General features: G+C 37.1%; 1 protein-coding gene and 1 long non-coding RNA gene across 6 annotated transcripts in view; one reads left to right on the top strand and one right to left on the bottom strand.

Annotated features, from left to right (window-relative positions):
* Window positions 1–18,963, bottom strand: part of LOC106668900 (ankyrin repeat and sterile alpha motif domain-containing protein 1B-like) — a 136,159-nt gene that overhangs the window by 70,507 nt on the left and 46,689 nt on the right. For all 5 annotated transcript variants that reach the window (XM_014398057.2, XM_024227242.1, XM_024227241.1 and 2 more), the window contains exons 8-9: window positions 14,010–14,684; window positions 3,172–3,334 (exon numbers count right to left, since the gene is read on the bottom strand). In XM_014398057.2, coding sequence (XP_014253543.1) covers window positions 3,172–3,334; window positions 14,010–14,684 — 838 coding nt within the window. The remainder of the gene's footprint in view (window positions 1–3,171; window positions 3,335–14,009; window positions 14,685–18,963) is intronic.
* On the top strand, window positions 2,154–3,255 carry LOC112127014. The gene is made up of 3 exons (XR_002910350.1): window positions 2,154–2,632; window positions 2,687–2,777; window positions 3,164–3,255. It is a non-coding gene; the product is annotated as an uncharacterized LOC112127014 (long non-coding RNA).

The following is an 18,963-nucleotide window of genomic DNA, read 5'->3' as shown; positions in this document are numbered from 1 at the left end:
CACCACAAAGAAATGAAAAACGCAAAAGTTAGATTTAGAAACGTCAGGCAATCTAAAAATGATATTTAATCAAGAACCATAAAATCGCTCAAGAGAGCAGACAATTTGATAAAATTTCATATACGCTCTGCAAATTAATTTTGATGGCTATTTCCGCACCGTCCTGCAATTCTAAAACCCCTGGTCCCACCCTCTTTTGGCAGATCTAGTATATTCCCCTTGTTTTAGCACGAAGATACTAGTGATCAAAAAAATTATACGGGTATTTCCTATTTTAGGTTGCGATTGCGAACATTTTTACTGGTTTGCTTCTTAATTGTCCTGAGTGCTGTGTCCATAAACAATTTGTTGAGTGACTGTCAAATGAGTTACCGCAAGGCCTCTTCGATTGATAACTTGTTTGTTTTATCTAATAGTTTCAGGCAAAAAAGTATACATTTTTATAGATCATTTTTATTATGAAGGCCGCTTTCGATAGAGCTGATAGGAGAGGTTTGATATTGAAATGAAGCAATTTTGGTTGCTCAATGAAGTTTCCCAACATTGTGAAGACACTTTCTTCAGTATCTGCATCTTGTGTGAGGCCGCAGATGAGGGTTTCAGAGTTTTATGTCCAGAACGGTGACAGACAGGGCTGCCTACTAAGTCCTCTTTTATTCGCTCTTTCATTGACGAACTTCAGTCAGTCTTAGAACGTGGTATTAGAATTCAAAAAAGGCTGATTAAATTACTCCTATATGCCGAGAATATTGTTATTATGTCGGATAAGTCTGTGGGCCTTCAAATAAATGTCAAATTGTTTGAGTCGTACTGCCAACAATGGAATTTGCCCGACAATGGTGCTCAGGAAAATTGAGTTCTTCAGAGCGTTGGTCATTTCAGGGAAAGCAGTTCCAGGTGGTAAATGAATAATATATTCTGGAGTGACTCTCACTCCAGCACTTAGTTGGACTAAACATCTTGCTCTGAAAGCATCCAAGGCAAAAATGGCTATAAAACAAACTTGATTTTGTTGTTGTTTGTCACTAATGTTAAATGATGTCGTGCCAATCAAAGAGAAATTAAATTTATTCGATGCTGTTTGTCTTCCCATCCTTTGTTATGGCTGACAGGTTTGGAGATGGCAGCGGTTGGAGTCAATTGGAAAAGTGGTTAGAGCAGCGGCGTATTGAGCCGAACGTCGTGGGTTCGAATCCTACATGTGACACAAATTATTCATTTCGAAAAAATTGTGTATAATTAATTGAGTATATGTATAATTAAGAATGACTGATAAAAAAGAATAAACGTTGGCATTAACCTAGAATCAGACTTGTAGATCGTACAAGTCCCGCTAATGTAGTACAATCCTTAATAAATGTGCTTCTATATAAAGCCGCGATTTGCTTACAATTGGAACAAACATGGAGTCGAAATGAGAAGTTTTTGGCATGAGCGAAGTCAATGTAGCTCAAGTTTTTGGAGCGATATAAAGGCCTAATTGAATATATGTATAATTAATAATAACTTGTTAAAAAAATAATAAAATTTGGTATCAATTCAAAAAGTTCAGCGTTTTTTTTTATCCGGAAACTATTTTCTCTGCCTTCAGCTACTCCTGTTTATTGCACTTGGAAATCTGTCGTGAACTCTTTGCTCGTCTCTTAAATTTCACTTTGATTTTGTTTTCAGATCTCTTTGTTCTACTGTGGATACATCTATAATTGCTATAGCAGAGAGTAAGTTATCATGGCGGAATATTTTTAACGATTATAATTTCGACTTTTCTCCTTCTTGGTAAAATTCTTCATAGTGGAAAAACTAACTTCATTGGTTGTTGCTAAAAATATGTCTCTATAATAGAAACAAATTCTAATTTAAAGGTTAGAGAACTCTATTGACTGAATAAGCTAAAATGTGAAGTATTGCATATGAACTCGGCCCCATGGTTCATTGGGGGGGAGGGGAGGTAGGGGCTTTGCTCCCTTTGTATTTCGGAAGTTGAGATGGGAAGTTATTGTCCGAGTGGATCGAAGTCACGATAGGTCGAGTGGTAGAGCAGCGGTGTATCTAGCCGAAGGTCGTGGAGTTCGAATCCCGCTTGTGACACTTATTTATCTCAACCAAAACCTAAATTAATTGAAAATAATTTATTTGGTCAAGCGGACCACGAACCTAATAAAATGTTATTAAATAGTTTGAAAGCTGAATTCATTTAGCCTGTATAATGTATGTTTGTCTTCAGACAACAAATAATTTAATATGCCGTTAATTCACTATTTGGAAATGTTTTCGTGAACGGGGAATTTTTTTCAGTCCTCCGTGGAAATCAACAAACTGAAACGTGATAAAACACGGTTCCCACACAAGCAGAACAGCATTGGTTATTTAGCTTCGAACAAACATGTAAATTGTAATTGTAAGGAGGTGCTTTGACAATTTGTCTGAAGACTTTTGGTTGTTAGGACTGGATACGCTAGATATTGGATGGCTGAATCCCATGGATCTACTTCATATGGATAAATTCGTCTCACTAATGTTTTGTATAAAGTTAAGTGAGTTTCGGGAATCAAAAAAGTTTTCTGTCGTATTCGTCTTGTGTTAAGTTGTCACATAAGTTTTTGTGGAGATACCATGTCAATCTGTAATCTAGGTAAATAATTATGACTTCAGTTAAAGCCGATATCTCCTTATTGTTGATGTTTAGCGTTTACTCTTGTCCTCCACTTTATCTACCAGCAGACTTTGAAAAGCTCAAGCTTTTAGAAGACAGAGTTGCGGTGTTATCCGTGTATGAGGTAATGATGATGTTGGTATATACATATATGCTTCTTTGTGAGACGCCTGCTTGTATCGTTCCGAGTACTCGTTGCGGTACCTCACTCTGAAGGTCAGTTAAATAGCATCCTAGGTATGTTAATGAGGAGCAAGTAGATAGTGTTTAAGTTTATAGAGGATTCCTTGGTGGATATATTCGAAAGCCTGGGCCACATCCAGGAATGCATCTCTTCAATATTCTTTGTTCTCTAAAGCTATTTTAAATTCTAAAAATTAGGCTATAATTTTCTTTCACGCTTAAAATTATAAAAATCCTGATTTACAATTACGACTTAGCTAAGTTGGCAAAGCTAGTTGACTTTCCTCTTAACTTAAAACAAAAACTAATACGAAAATATGCTTGTAGGCACTAACCTGCGAACGGGAAGTCACTGACGAACTCTTCGACGTAATCGGGAGGACTGGAAGATATCTGAACGTTAGCGCCTGTGGGCGAAGGGTAGACGAGCAGCAGCAGCTCCTCCTCGGTTTCTGTCTCCATGTCCCTCGACCTCCTCTTCATCAGATTGCAGTATTCCTGTCCGACGATGCTTGTTACAAAGTGCAAAATGAACGGCAAAGGCGGCACGATGCCGCCATCGGATTTTGTGATGTTTTACCTTATATAGGATGTCACATTGTAAAAGTAAACAAAATTATATATCCGAACAATAATTGTTAATTCTGACTGTCTACACCCTGTATAAAAGTAACATTACANTATATAAAATATATCCAGGCTAAGTTGTGTGGACATTCATCAAAACATAAAGAAGCAATTTTAATGAAAAAACGTGCTGTGCTTACTTTATGGTGAGCATTTTGTACATTTAAGCATGTTTACCATTTATTTTATCTCACATACTAAGACAGTAGTGTGCGATTAGATCATGGTGAATCGTACCTTACTAATATTACTTTGAATCGTCAACAGTTCCATTATTAAAAGTCATCAGAGTTTATTATTGCTTAAGACGTTTTTCTTTCCCGCCTCATCACTGATTGTTGAATTCAAAAATGAAGAAAACTCTTTCCCATCCTCAAGTCATACTTTTGAGTAAAGGTCAGATCTTCTCACTACCCTTCATACAAAATGAACCTTGCCGTTCAGCAAGGTCTGCCAGTATTCTTAGTCTTACCACATCCATTCCTATCCCGTCGTCATCATCCTAACATACGCTGATAAGGTATAAAATTTTATAACCCAACCCATCCCTGCTGGCTAAACAACTTCAAAAATCTTTACAAAATCTCGACACTGCTACCTCTTTCTGTCATCACTAAGCGTTTTACTACTGACACATTTAAAAGTCTATCTCTTCAGCTCTTGTATACCTCATTACCACTTCAGTCCTCCCCAACAAAGGCAAGTTTTACCAACCATCATCCTTTATAGAGCTGCGTCCCAACGCCATGGAGGTTGTCCATGTCTAAAAACTGTTGTCTATGTTCATCCAACACCTAAATTTAACAAACCACACCACCGAATTCCTACTGCGGAGGGAGGGTCCTGGTATCGTGAATAGGCGACTACACTCACATGTCCACCTCATTTCTGTTGCCTGGTCATCACGTCCAGTATTATTAGTTAAATCTTTCTTGTCTAGCTGTGGCCAATAAGTATTACTGGCAGTTGTCGGTCCTATTGCTTGGTATGATTCTACCCCAATCCATCCCTGCTGGTCAAGCAACTTCAAGAATCCTTATACGATCGCCATCCTCTCTACCCACTGAACCTTTTACCCCTTCCGACGTCAAATACAAAATTGAATCTACCCTATACCAAGCTCCTAGATTTGTCCTCATTATTCCTTCAAAACGTCGTAAAATTAGAAAAGGCTAATAGTTTTTCTAACGACCGTTAATGCGACATACCTCTCATTTCCCGACGCCTTGGGGGACTTCCTAACCACCGAATCCTTAAATCCAACAAACCACACATTCATATTTTTACCGTCTTATTTAGTGTCAATACTTGTTTGACAGACTCCTTGAAAAACATCATTGGAGCAAACTCCCGATCCTCAAATCTTGAGAATATACTACTGGAACGACTGTTGTTACATTGTTTATTCAATACTGTTTTATTTGTTTTATGGAGTGTGTAAGGTGTAGCTACTAACCAACCATTTCTTATCAACGGATTGGTTTTCGGACCAATCACCCAGTACACTTGAACATTCTCCAGGAGAATTAGGATTTATCTACATAAATTTACCTATATTCAGCATCAAACGAAAGGGAGATTAAGTCTACAAAAAACAGATCAAAGTTTTCATGTTGTCATACCTAATCCGAACCTAATTTTGATCGGCGATGTGGCAATCATTTTGGTCATTTATTTCGTACTAGCAGATACCAAACTCTCTAAAAATTCTATGATTTTGAAAATAATAACAAATAGATAAAGCTTATAAGAGAATAAAAATAAATAAAGCTCGGTACAAAATTAGAGGAAAACCCAGCATAAACCCGTCCAATTGGTCAAAGGCAACAGCATCTTATGTTTCAAGAAGGGGCCTTACATATGGTTCACTGATTGAATAAAAGGGAGTATGGTTTAATGGAAGGAATTACATCCTAGAAATACCCCTCGGACTGATTTTACCTCTCTTGCAAGCTGAAGTACTTGTTATCCAACTCTGTGCACAAGATTAGATTGAAGAAAATGGAGGGTACACGGATCTACAACTTTCCGACAATCAGGCTGCTATGTAAGCATTAAGTGCGTATGCTTTTAGCTCCAAACTAGCCTGAGAGTGCCTAAATTACCCAATAACCCTAGGAGAACACCACAAGGTTACCCTAAGGTGGGTTCTGGGACATAAAGGTATAAAAGGAAGCGAACAGTCTGACCAACTAGACGAATGAGAGAAGCACTCTCACCTATGGGTCCGTAACCACAAGTAGGCACCCCACAAAGTTTGTTAAATGTGGAGCTGGGAAATTGGCTTGAGAAAGAAAAGCTCCAGCACTGGACAAATGTATGAGGTACAAGGATAAACCAGAGGACGCCCTTGACCACTGAGTTACCAGGTGTATTTCTCAATTAATTAGGACTGTTTCTTCACTTCTGCGTCATTGCAATTTTTGGCTGATCCGAATTTCTACTAATCCGAACAGGGTTCGGTCCAATTAGTTCTGAATCAGCAATAGGGTAATTGATTAGCTAATATTTATATAATAAGACTAGAAAAATGTAGTTTAAGTTGAAGAAGCTGTCTTTCTAATTGCCTTCCTTGAAGTCTTCTATTGTGAAATACGACCGGTTATTTACTCAAGAATTCAATAAAGATCGCTTATAATTTAAAAAAAGAGAAATCATCGCAATTGCGCTGTAATTAATATTTAGACAACTAATATTATATCTGTGCGAGACGATGAAATTGAATTGGTGACGGACATTCGACAGAACAAGCTGATATTTTACTATTAAGTAAAAAATGACTTTACGAAGATTTGATCATATCAACAATACGAACTCAAGGATATTGTCCGGATCAAGTTGCGATTATTCTTAAATAAAGGTCACTATTTTTCGTGGTCCTCTTGACCAATTAATTTAAATAAAGGATTAAATCCCAACTGAAACTACAATAAATAAACGTTTTTAACATGCAAACGGGCATAGGAAAAGTGTCATACGTCGCTGTCGGAACATGGGGACTGTATTGGCTGCAAGGCCTGATACCAGGGAGCTTCGACCAACCAGGGCTCAGGGCTTTCCGTGCCAGCCGAAGATTTCATGCACACCAGTTTCTGCACCATTTCACCACATCCGTCCATTTTTGTCGATCCGAATATCATCCCGTACTAGGCAAAAGTTGTCACCGTATTCGTGGCTGCCGATTCGACCCTTCGGCGTTCTCACAATGAAATGATGGCAGTGCCCCGCAGTCTAAGAGTTTGGTATTTAAAGGTCACCCTTGATGCGGCACTGACCTTTAACAAATTTATTCGTTACTATCTATTAAATTGTAAGGTCTCATTATCTCTTCGTATACACTAATAGTCTTTAGGCGATAAACAATTCGCATTGAAACTAACGACGTAGGTTCCTTATTGATGGCTAACTAGCACTTCTTTTATATATAATAAAATAAACAGGTTTTTGAAGAGTTGGATGTTTGAGGTTAATTTTGCTTTATTCAATGGCAAAGTAAGACTTTGGACATTTGACGTACTAAGTGTTGAACGTGATAAAACACAAAATAATCTTAATAATAATTAGACAAACAATTGAAGTCATATTTGTTAGTTAAAGCTGATTATTCCTTACAAAAGTAAACAAACATCAAGAGAAAAGAGGAGTGCAAGCAGTAAACGGATTAGGAACATCACTGTCAAGTTTATCGGGTTTTCTATTTCAATTGCAACTATATAATCATGATTATACAGCCAGGAAATCTGCAAAATTTGATTTGATGACTTTAGTAGAGTGATCGACTCGTTAGACATTTACTCTGTCGGGGGAGACTTTTTGTCGCTCATACCTGGGATGTCGTCGTAAGTTCAACCACCGTTTCAATCGTCTTTCCAGACAGATTCATATGGGATGGAATAATGGATTAAGGCGAAAAGATAATTTGGAATGTCATTTAAAGGCTTTGGATTAGAAGAACGATTTTATATTATAAATAAAAATAGGTCCATAATAACTATGTGTTTGGACCAATCACCTACAGTGACTTCTCTTTTATCCTGGTAGTTCTGTTTGAACTGGTTTGAAATGAAGTTTTATATATATATTCAGTTTCCAAAAAGCAAGACTAAGTCGACAAAGAAGATAGCAAAGAAAAAAGCCTGCAAGTATTGACATTACTTTTATTTCTTCCACATATTCTATCGCTATTTTCCTTGCATTTATTTTCTAACAGTTCATGTGGTGTGTTTTGGTATAGTTCTGTTTATAAATTCAAGGTGACGTAATTATACCTCATTATTTAAACTTGGGCATACATTGGAATCCCGATAATCCTTAAGTCCGCCTTATCTGGTCACGTTTCGGGGGCCTAATAGGCCTAGGGAAAATCTACGTATGATTTCAACTATCTTCCAAACTGAAGTCGATGCAATTCAATTCTGCACTCATTCCGAGTCATGCAGCTATTTAATCATTAAATGGGTATGGCTTTTAGCTCCAAATTAGTCTGAGAGTGCACAAATTACTTAATGAACCTACGAACACAACAAGTTTACATTAAGGTCGGTTCTGGGGCATTCAGTTTTATAAGGAAAAGAACAGCTGATAACTCGACAAAGAGGGGCTTCTTACCTATAGAACCACAACTCCAGAAAGTGTGTTAAATCTGGAGTTGGAAAAATGGCTTGAGAAAGGAAAGCTGAAGTACAGGACAAATCATCAGGAACGGACTTTCATATACACTGATAGATCAAACGGGAGTATGTGTAGGATTAATGGGGTGTACGAAAAATAAAATAGGTTACAATAGTTTATTAAGGAGAGGAAAAGATTTGGAACGAAAATGTATTTCTTTGGAAAGACGGAATACGATAGGTCCACAATTCGCCGGATTCCTTCCTGGACATCCGGGACTCTCCCATCTTATTAAACGGTGTTCCACAAGGCATTTTCCTAGGCCCTATCCTCTACTCAATTTATACAGATGGTAAAACTATCCCTTCCCCTTATTCTGATTCTGCCATTTCCAGAAGCCTTCAAACTCAAGGAAATCCTTTCTGGAAAAAAGGTAAAAAGTGGAAGAAGACAAAAGTAAATATTTAACCTTTTCACTTCAATGAATCAGCTCTTCTCAACATGAACATTCTTCTTCCCTATGAAGATAATGTGCTCCATAACACAAAAATCAGACCTTAAATGGATTTTTTTTCTTTTCATGGAATATGATAAATAAATTGAACGAGTAGAACGTTTCTTTTATGAAAATATGACAAAGGATAAACTTTGTAGCATTAGCGATTATGACATCATATAATCAATTGATACCTATCAGTAAATAGCCACGTTAAATCCTTTTTTAAGAAAGATATCTACTCACAGTAAGTTGTTTTCCAACGATCCGGATTTCGAGCCCTTAGCTCATCATCAGGTTGATGGATTTCTACAACCACGTCTCTCGACATGAATTGCAAAACTGAACCCGCCGATACCCCGTCCAACGCGACGTTCCAATGAAAGCTGATTTTTTAATGGCGCTTAATTTGAACGTGCGAAAAGTGGGAATTTATGACACACGTAAATATTATAACGGTAAATACTGTAAGAAATTAATTATAAATTAATGATTAAAGATAAAAGATTTAAAAAATGGAATAATACCTTAATATTATTAAATTATTATAAAAATAATAACAATTAAAATAATTAATTTAATTATTTGGACGTTTAATATTATTTACGTACGTATTTAAAATGGGAGGTACATCAAAATTTATTATATGATTAATGCATTTATCTCCATGTTCAATTTTACATTTTTTAATTTCAAATTTCTCAAACCGATCTAGTTCTATCCCTTTGTTGAAACTATGTAACACTGTTGTATTTAAATTTGAATTGAAATTATATTTTGTTTCTTTTTGATGGTCCTTAAATTCCGAAAATTTGCTCGATTTAGGCAAGTGTTCTTTTACTCTCGTTTTTATTTCTCTACCGCTTTGTCCTATATATTTAACATCACAGTCATTACAATTAATTTGGTAAACCCGCTTTTCTCATTGAAACGTCGTGTTGGCGGTGGTATCGGCGGGTTCAGTTTTGCAATTCATGTCGAGAGACGTGGTTTAGAAATCCTTCAACCTGATGATGAGCTAAGGGCTCGAAATCCGGAAAACAACTTACTGTGAGTAGGAACTATTTTTTTTAAAAAAGGATTGAACACCGCACTCACTCCATCTTTCATCATTTCTATAGCCATGTTATTTTATAAAATTATAGCGAGTAGTAAAAAATATTTTAGTTGTATGTATTAAAAAAGCGAATATAAAATAAGCTGGATTAAATTATTATTCCGTGAAACTCGACGTTTATGGAACCTACATACTTTATAGCATCCATATATAGATTAAAAAGTTAATATAATCCCACAATTGATATAAAAGAAACGATGGCTGTCTTGTTTCTCATCGTTTCACCAATATTAAATGCCCAATACTTACCTATTTTAGTGCATTGCATCAAATTTTCAAGACATTTCGATAGTGAAGCGTTAGGTTAGGATTGAAAAGCACATTTATTGTGGATAAATTAAAATTGGGGATGAATCAATTACGCTACTGTGATCAAATATTTTGATAGTTGAAACCTTTTTTCCTATGAAATGTTAGAAATAAAATGGACTGAATCATTTTTACTATCTTATGTACTAACCATAAAAATGTAATCTTACAGATTGGACGTCTGGCTGAATCAGCTTCTCCAATGTTTTGCTTGGAAATAAAAGCTTTATTAAGGGCTGACTGCGTTTCCTTCCGGTCTGGGCTATTCCTCTCCTTGCCAAGCTTTTGATCGAGTTTGGCACTTGCTTGCTGTTCATATTCCACGGAATTCCCTCCACCTAATATCTTACACTTCATAGCTACCTCTCTGGTCAACTGGTATTTTACCATGCTGGAGTTGCTCAAGATGGCGTTCTGGTCCCACAGCTTACATCCCATCTTCAAAAAACACCACTCTGACCTTGCATACGTTAAAGCCTCTCGAGAAAGAAGAAAAAATTGGATACATCTAGACAGGCTAGTTGCTGCTTCTCCGGGTTTGTACATATACCTCCAGAGTATGCAGTTCTAGTCACCAGTCCTGCTATCACACTAGTTACAGCACCTAACTTTAGTAGTTCTGTCGTTAGGTTTTGTGATAGCCGTTTAATGAACTTTTCACCTCTGTTGTGGGATACAATCCCATTGAAAAGAAGACTTAACCCATCGTCTGATTAATACGTTTTTGTCAATTTGGTATGCCGCACAAGGGTTCATGGGCGGCATATACCCTCATTGTAATTTCCTTGGCCGAGTTATCGCCCTTCTCTTTGCCCCTCTGCCCCGTGTGCCCTGGTACTCAAACAAGAGTGATTTCGATGTTTTCCCCAATGACTGACGAGTCCTTGATGAGGTAGTTGCCATTAGTGCATCCTGAGTGTCTGAGTAGATGGCTACTATGTTCTTGACAAACCAAGCCTTTTAATCTCCCCGACATAGTGTTCGATAGCTACAGCCACCAGAAAAATGTGGCATATTGCGTAACGCCTATAACAATTCTAGCCCTTGGTTTATTGTCCTAGTTACCACCTCAACCCACTGGCGGTCATACATCCTGTTTACCAATTGTGGTAACTAGGTTCACTTTCTGAGTGTCTGATCTATCAGTTATTTTGATTTTCAAATTCTTTCAAATCTGAATTTTGGGATCATGGCATCCAATGATTGCTCCTCTTTTATTCGAAGAGGCTATTAGATTAGCCTGTGAGTATTAATTCTAGCCTCTCCAAGGATAAAAATATGTAAAGGTGGTAGATTCGAGAGGACTTCTAAGGCAGTACTGGGGTTTTCATGGATATGATAAAATACACTCCATTGGTTTCCATACAAGTATGCCAAGCAGGAGTTTTAAACTAGCAACGTACTGCTGAAACTATTGTGCTGAATACTAGAATTTTCAAATTTAAGCAACGGGTCCTGGAAACATGTAGGATTAAAGTGCACGCAGGCGTAGAAGGGAATGGAAGTAGCTGACCGAAGTCCAAAAAATCATTCAACTTATCACTCATTTCGCGTATTGAAAGGGACACCGAGGAAAACCACACCAAATAACGGAATCATAAGTGGCAGAAGACAGCAAATGGAAGCTACAGCAAAAAGTATTTCCATACCGTAAATGCCATACTAATAAAGTAGAAGGGGGATGAGTTACAACCCATGCCTTCCCTGCAGTTTAGAGTTTTAGAAATTATCGTCATTAAAATTCGCCTTCATAATAAAACCGTCGCGATTGCTGTTTGCTACAAGCCTCCTAACTTCAAACTGAATGTAAGCTTATTGGAACAATTTATCAAAATAAATAACTCATCATGGGAGAACTTAATGCCAAGTATGAAACGTAGGATTGGGTTCAATAAAATGAAACTGGTAACAAGCCGTATGGTCTCCCCCTCAAAAACAATGTTGAATTCTTAACATCACATTCAGCAACGATTTCCCACTTGCTGGTAGAGAGCAACATATTTTGGGTTTTTTCGTTGCTAAAAACATAGCTGTCAGAACAAGACCTATAAGTCTGACAGCCCTCAGCCAGATCACAACCAGATGCTTTTAAAGGATTTTGCAGCACGATTAAATTCAGTAATGCGAAAATTTCGGGACAACCTGAATCACCACATCTAACTGCCTCCAGATATTGCCAGTATTGAAAAGCAAACCGTTTTCAGCAATATAATCATGAATTGGGCTGAAGTAAGTATACCTACGAATATATTCTCAGTCAATAAAATGCATCTCCTCTCTGGCATTGCCAAGATCATTAGATTTAAAAACACAGTGCGGAAGCGATATCAAAAACATACGACTCCACATTTTAAGATGCCCCTGACTGTACACAAAAACATTGCTCCAATAATGTTAAAGCTATCCTGGGCTGCCTATATGTCAGCACTTAGGCTTGAAAACAGATCTCTATGGAAAGCTGTCTACCAATTTAGAACACAAAACGAGACAAACCGCATACCCATTACTTTAAATGGAATCATTGGCGCAACAGACACTGAGAAAGCCGGAGTGATGGTAGTTTCCTCAAATAAGCGTATGAGATAACAAAAGGCTCTGGTACAGCTTCTCACGACCTGCATCTACAGCACACCGTTGCCCAGTACATCAAGAATACCCCTATCAAGACTGTCTCCTTGCATCACCAAGTGAAGTGGCCAGGGTCAGAAAAGCAAAAATTAATTAAAAGGCTTGGGACCAAGATGGTGCTTCTAATATAACTTTCAAGTAACTTCCGCACAAAGCTTTACTACTAACAACTTACATTTTCAACGAAATCCTGTTATTTAAGTACTTTTCAACGAAATATTTCGAAAGTCCTATTCATAAAGAAAGGGGGAGACACCATGTCATCCCATCAAGCTACAGGCCAATCAGTCTACTGAGTAACATTAACATAATACACGCAGCATAATACGCTTGGAAGATCGTACTACTAAATCCTTAATAAAGAAGAGGAACAATTTGGATTCCGACGTGAACTAAGCACGCAGGTAGAGTTCAAAAAGATGCACACTGGGATGGCTCTATTAGATCTCGAAAAGGCTTTTAACACTGTTTGGCACGAAGGAACCATTGGCTAATAAAATATAACTTGCCTGCTTTTCAAATTGACGTTATTCACTCGTTCCTAAAAAACCGAAACTTTCTTGTCACATATGCCCTCTGACCCTCAAAATCATGGCCAGGGTCCCCAAGGATCAATCCGTATCTTATAATTGATATGGGGTTGGGGCTCTGGTACAAAGACCAATAGACCAACGTGAAAACTCAGTGGGAAATGAAACACTTAATATTTAAATGTCCAGTGTTTCAGAGGAAAAGATACCTACATCTGAAGTCTGTCCATCTGGAGGACAGCCAGACATAGAGAAAAGTAGTTAGGACTCGTATTTGCCACCTTCGGACTTTTATTTGATAACAATACTAAAAACTGTATTTTAAAGTGTAAGTAGTTGGACGGAAATTTCTCTTTGACGACAAGGTTAACTTTTTTTTTCATCATAGAGAAATTGCTTTCAAAATTGAAGTAATAATAACAAATAACGTACTTTTGTGATCAATCAAATAATCTTATATAGCAAGATAATATTCTCTTGCTTATTTAAAATTTGTCTATTTTTTTTTCTTGGGCTCTGTAGCACAAGTACTGTACTCTGTAGCAACTACCTCAAAATTTGTTCACAGCAGTGTAAAATTAGAAATAAATAAAACAAAAACGAAGCGGTTAAATTAAAATAAAATTTATTTTCCTTACAATGCACAAAACGGTAAATGTAACATAAAGCAATAAACGAACATGCAATACATAAAGCATTTACAAACAATAACAAACATGTAAACTAAAAAAAATATGAACAGGTTTTTGCCAAATGTTATCATTTTGTATCGCATAGATAGAAATAAAAATGAATCAATAAGCGGGTAAAATTAAATAAGGAACCGGCGTAAGAAAATAATCAAGTTTCAGTCACCTGGCTTAGAGGTCGAATTCTTTCGTGGATGCTGTGCTCGGCTTGGGTTGCGGAAGGTGGCGGATGATCTGGGGTCGGTGGCTGTTGATAATTCGTCGGGCTCAGAGGACAGGAGGACTTCTTCACATCGTTGTCGCCGTTTAACTTTCTCCTATCAAGGACGAAATCCGATGAGGGCTTGAAAGCGGGGACGAAGCCGGCCGGGCTCGCCTCGATGATGTGCAGCTGGTCCATGTTCGACACGGATGTCGTTTCGACTTTCTTGAACGGCAGGTCGCCCCTCGAGAGGATTACGGCTGGGTCGTAGTTCTCGTAGCTCTTGTCGTTCTGCAGCCGCCTCAGCTTCCTTTTGGGGTTGGTCGTCCGGAAGGGGATGTTTTCGTAAACGGATGTGATAGCGATCGGCTGGAATTTGGGGTCGTCTTCCGTGTTGAACTCCTCGCCCATAATCGTATACCTCAATTTCATATCGACGTACTGGTCCGCGGACTTTCCCCTCCTCAACATCTCCCTGTGGGGCTTGATGTTGCCGACGTTGATGTCGTCTAGGTCGCCGTGGCTTCGGACGCCGCTTCTGGCCAGAAATAAGTACTCGTAAGCGCCCATCGAACTCGGCGTAGGGTGAGTCGGGGAGACAGACAGATTTCTACGAGGAGGCTTCTTCGGCGGCGTCGGCTGAAAATGAAACCAAAATCATAAAATCAATGACATTGTCTCGACCCTTGTCAACCTACATGATTTTATTGGAATACGGAAATAATCAAATCAAAAAGTCTTCATGCTTAGGAAAGACCGAGCACAAATAAGCGTTGTTTTTTCCATATAAAATTCGTATTTAGGTGCTTTAACGTCGTTAACCGAAACCAAATCGCATTTTTTTTAAGAACAAATATTTTTGACCTGCAATACAAGACACTGCAAGTGTCTTCGTTCTTGTAAAAAATAAATATTTCCATAACCTAAATAGATTTTAATTGAATTTACTAACTCTTTATACTAACCCTATACATTACTCGTCATGTTCCCCATCCGAATGCCTCCGATTTTATTTTCGAAAATACATTTTTTTAGAGAGAAACTAAGTTAATGGTGGTTTTTGGCACCCTAAATAACCCTTGAAAAAGAAAATCTTACGGGAATAAAACTTTATCTAGTTTTTCGCCTTCCAAATGTCGTAAATACATTTTATAGTGAGAAACAAGGTTGATAGTGGTTTTTGGCACTTTAAAAACCACTGAAAGAAAGAAAGATTTTGTTTGATTTTTTTGGAATAAAAATCTTTGAGAAATGTTTAAAATTTTCCAAGTGCCTCATTGCGTTTTCGAAAATCGCCAAAATGTTGATAATTTTAAAACTATTTATTCAACTGAAGAGTAGGAGGAAATTTAACAGAGAATCTTATAAATTACTTATAATTGCATAAACTTGGCCTCTATACATAATTTAGAACTGGAGATAAATATAGATATTCGTTTACTGTACACCACAAACCCTGATGACAAAATTTTGGGTAAAAATAAAATAATACTTTCTCAAAATTGTTCACCTTCCGAATCCCACCGATTTTATCGAAAATACATTTTTTTCAGCGAGAAGCCAAGTTGATAGTGGCTGTTGGCAGGCAAAAAATCCGTTTTTTTCGATGCAACACATTTTAGCAGAGATAATAGGATTAACACAAGGATCGTGAATACCCCTTGGAGGATTTCAAATGCAATAAAAGAAAATTTAATAAACTGTCATGTGCAGGAATTTTCGAGGACAGTTCATGAGCAGGTCCTTAAAAGGATCCAACTAGTCCAAAACAAAAATAAGCAATTCTGGTACTGACTCAAGTCTGCTGGATCAAAAAAACAATAATAATAGTGAATAATTTTAATTTTGTGGAAAGTTGATTTTCCGGCCAATGGGAGATTGGGCAAATTGGAGTATGCATGTTTATGTAATATTACAAAATCTACTCGAGAGATCCAGTTTGTATAACCGCATTTAATATCTAATGGCAAGTTGATGATTGCAGTGTCGGCGGATGGATAATCAAAGTGGCAGAATTCACAGAATGAAGCTGTAATGAATGATCGAGTTAGGGCTACATAATATTCTAGTAATGCAAATAGTCACACCAGCATTTCGCGTCTTTCTTTGTTTCTTTGTTATAATTATTACATTGCAATAATTATAACAATTATAAAATGGCTTTGAATATTGACGGCGATCACTCTAACTGGTATAATATTATGGAGGGGAAAATTTCAAGCCGATTTGTTTCATGTTTTATTGACATTGTAAAATATTTTACCGAACATGGAGCTTGTTTCGGCTATTGCCGAAGAAAAAATAATAATAAAGAAAAAAAAATATAATGAAATGAAAGTAAACGAATTCAAATAAAATAAAAAAAAGGTGAAATTAAGCAATAATCTGAACGTAAAGTAATCCGGAATCTTCGCAAGGAACCAAATAGTCACAATGAAGAGCAAAAGTAAAAAGATATTTAGCACCAGTCACGAGTCGCCCTCGTCGGAAGAACCGGCTTCCGCGTCGAGCTCGAGCGGGCCTCTGCCAGAAAGAACGTGTTTTGCAAATCGTGATGGTCTCCCGTCAGTCTTCTCGGCCCCTTTTTGTGACCAATGATGGCTATTTGCACGGACTCGTTTGATAAAGAAATGAAGTGAAAATAAAACTTATGGTTAGCGGAGGAAATCGTAAGAGTCGAGAGAAACGTAAGAGTGTACAGCCTTCTCTCATGCCTGGAGAGCAACAACTGGATTAACCGAGACCCCCCTCTTTAAGATCAACGGTTACCTTTAACTGTGATTCAAAATCAAATTACTTACTGGCGTATACAAAGCTAGTGGTGTTGAAATTGGAAATAAAAGAGAATTGACCTTATGCTCTTATTTGCGGACGTTTCAGTGATTTTGGCTTATTCCTGACAAGATGCACAAAATAAGCTAAATACCCTGTCAATGCAAGGTAAATGATCTCAACGTCAATACTGATAAAAGCATGGAATTAGTTTTCCGTAAGGAAGTTCGACTATAGAATCTGTAAAATCTTAGGTTTATCTGGGAGTCCCCTTTAACGCCTCTGGGAAATTCTCTCTTGCTGTGATCGTTTTATTTCAAAAACAAATTTGGCATCGCCCTACAGATAATTGAAAGTATTCCTCACTAAGTTTGTCAAAAATCTACTGTTTTGGACATTCTACTCCAAATTATTTTGTGAGATTAGATTCAAACTTAAAGAGTATTAAATTATCCATATTTAAAAGTGTTATAGAAATTTGGGCTGCAAGTATCCATACTGCCCGAACACAGATTCCATGTGTTGACTGCACAAATTCCATTCTATTATTACAGAATTGGACAATTAATGTTAATCTGCTTTTGTCTTCTATTGGCGAGGAAATTTTTTGACATAATATTCCGTATCTTTAAATCTTTAGTTAGAAAATACTCAAATCGTATTTTGTCACTGAATATTCATTTAGCGCTCAATTCGAATTAATATCCTGATATCAGAATGATGTAACAACCTGGGTCGAGGCCTGAGATTAATCAGCCAGATTAAAATATGCTACGTAAATAATATAGCCATCTATAAAAGGATACACCTTATGCAGACAAAGGTTGCTCGATGTGTCCCACATAAGTACAACAGAGAAATAAAAATACTTTTAAAAAAATTCCGAAACCAGAGCCTATTCACAATATGTAGCGGACAACGTTTTCGATACTTTGGAGTGTAGAATCACCAAAAAAAGTTTGATCCAAATTCGTGACCCACCAACCTGGTCGACCAGGTACCTTGTAACTTGTACCTTGTAAGAGTAACAGACTCAATTGCTGTGAGAACCTTTTTCATTGCGCCGAAATCTTGGCACTACGATATTCAAATAATATTGAAAAATCTGTATTTTAAAAAAAAAAAAAAAAAAAAAAAAAANAGGGGGGGGGGTTGGATGAAGACTTGTCCCTAATGGATTGCAAGGCACTACAACAATCACAAAATATTATATTATTTTTTTGGTACGATTTAATCTCATTTAATGCTCGTAGGATAGCCATTAATTTTCCGCTGAAAAAGTGACGGCAGTCTAAACTTTGTGGTTGTTGATGAATGAATCTAACATTTTGGATCCGTCAGTATGTACCGTTACCGAGGTTGTTGTTTTTATTTAGAATTTCTAAGTATCTTTATTTCAGTTCAAAATGACTGGTTTTTTTTTGAAAAATTTAATAAATTCAAGATAAAATTGACATTTGATAGTAACCAAGGAGTATGTTTTAGAATACTTTTATAGGTGGGAGCCTTTACGTCGTGATAAACTTGTGAGCCCTTTAATAGAAAGGAATTTGAATCATGAATGCTTTCATATAAAGGCGAGGTTGAATTTTGCTATTAAAAAGAGTATGCTTGGAATTGGTTTTGATTTTTGTGAACATCGAAACTACGAGACATTGCCTTCTCCTAGTTAGATACATTCCTCAGTGTCGGCTAATAAGCTAACAATCGGACTGGATTTAAAGGCTGTAGTGCGAATCCTTAATGTCCTATAGTTTACAGGGTCTAATTTTTGTACGGTTGACTTACTCGCCGAATCGCTGTGGCTCCATAATCAAGTCTTGACCGTATTAGCCATTTATAAAACTGTAACATAGTGCTTCCGTCTGTTCCCCCCGGTTTGTGTTGCTTAGAATTAGAATAGTAGTCAGTCTGGTTCGTACAGATCGATCTTAATTACTTAATGTAAGGTTCCCATGTTAATTTTTTGTCAAAAACCGCCCCTAATGATTTATCTGTGGATGCTGAATTTATTCGGTAGTTTTTGTATAACCGTTTGGGCTCGTGACCATTTCTTTTCGTATTAAAACTGGTCACATGTGATTTTTCAGGAGAAATTTTAAAACCGTCATCTTCAATCCATTTTTCAAATGTGTTTAAAGATTCT

Source organism: Cimex lectularius, unplaced genomic scaffold (assembly GCF_000648675.2).
Source record: "Cimex lectularius strain Harlan isolate CLEC.00 unplaced genomic scaffold, Clec_2.1 scaffold224, whole genome shotgun sequence".
Taxonomy (NCBI): domain Eukaryota; kingdom Metazoa; phylum Arthropoda; class Insecta; order Hemiptera; family Cimicidae; genus Cimex; species Cimex lectularius.
This window is presented reverse-complemented; position numbering and strand designations above follow the sequence as displayed.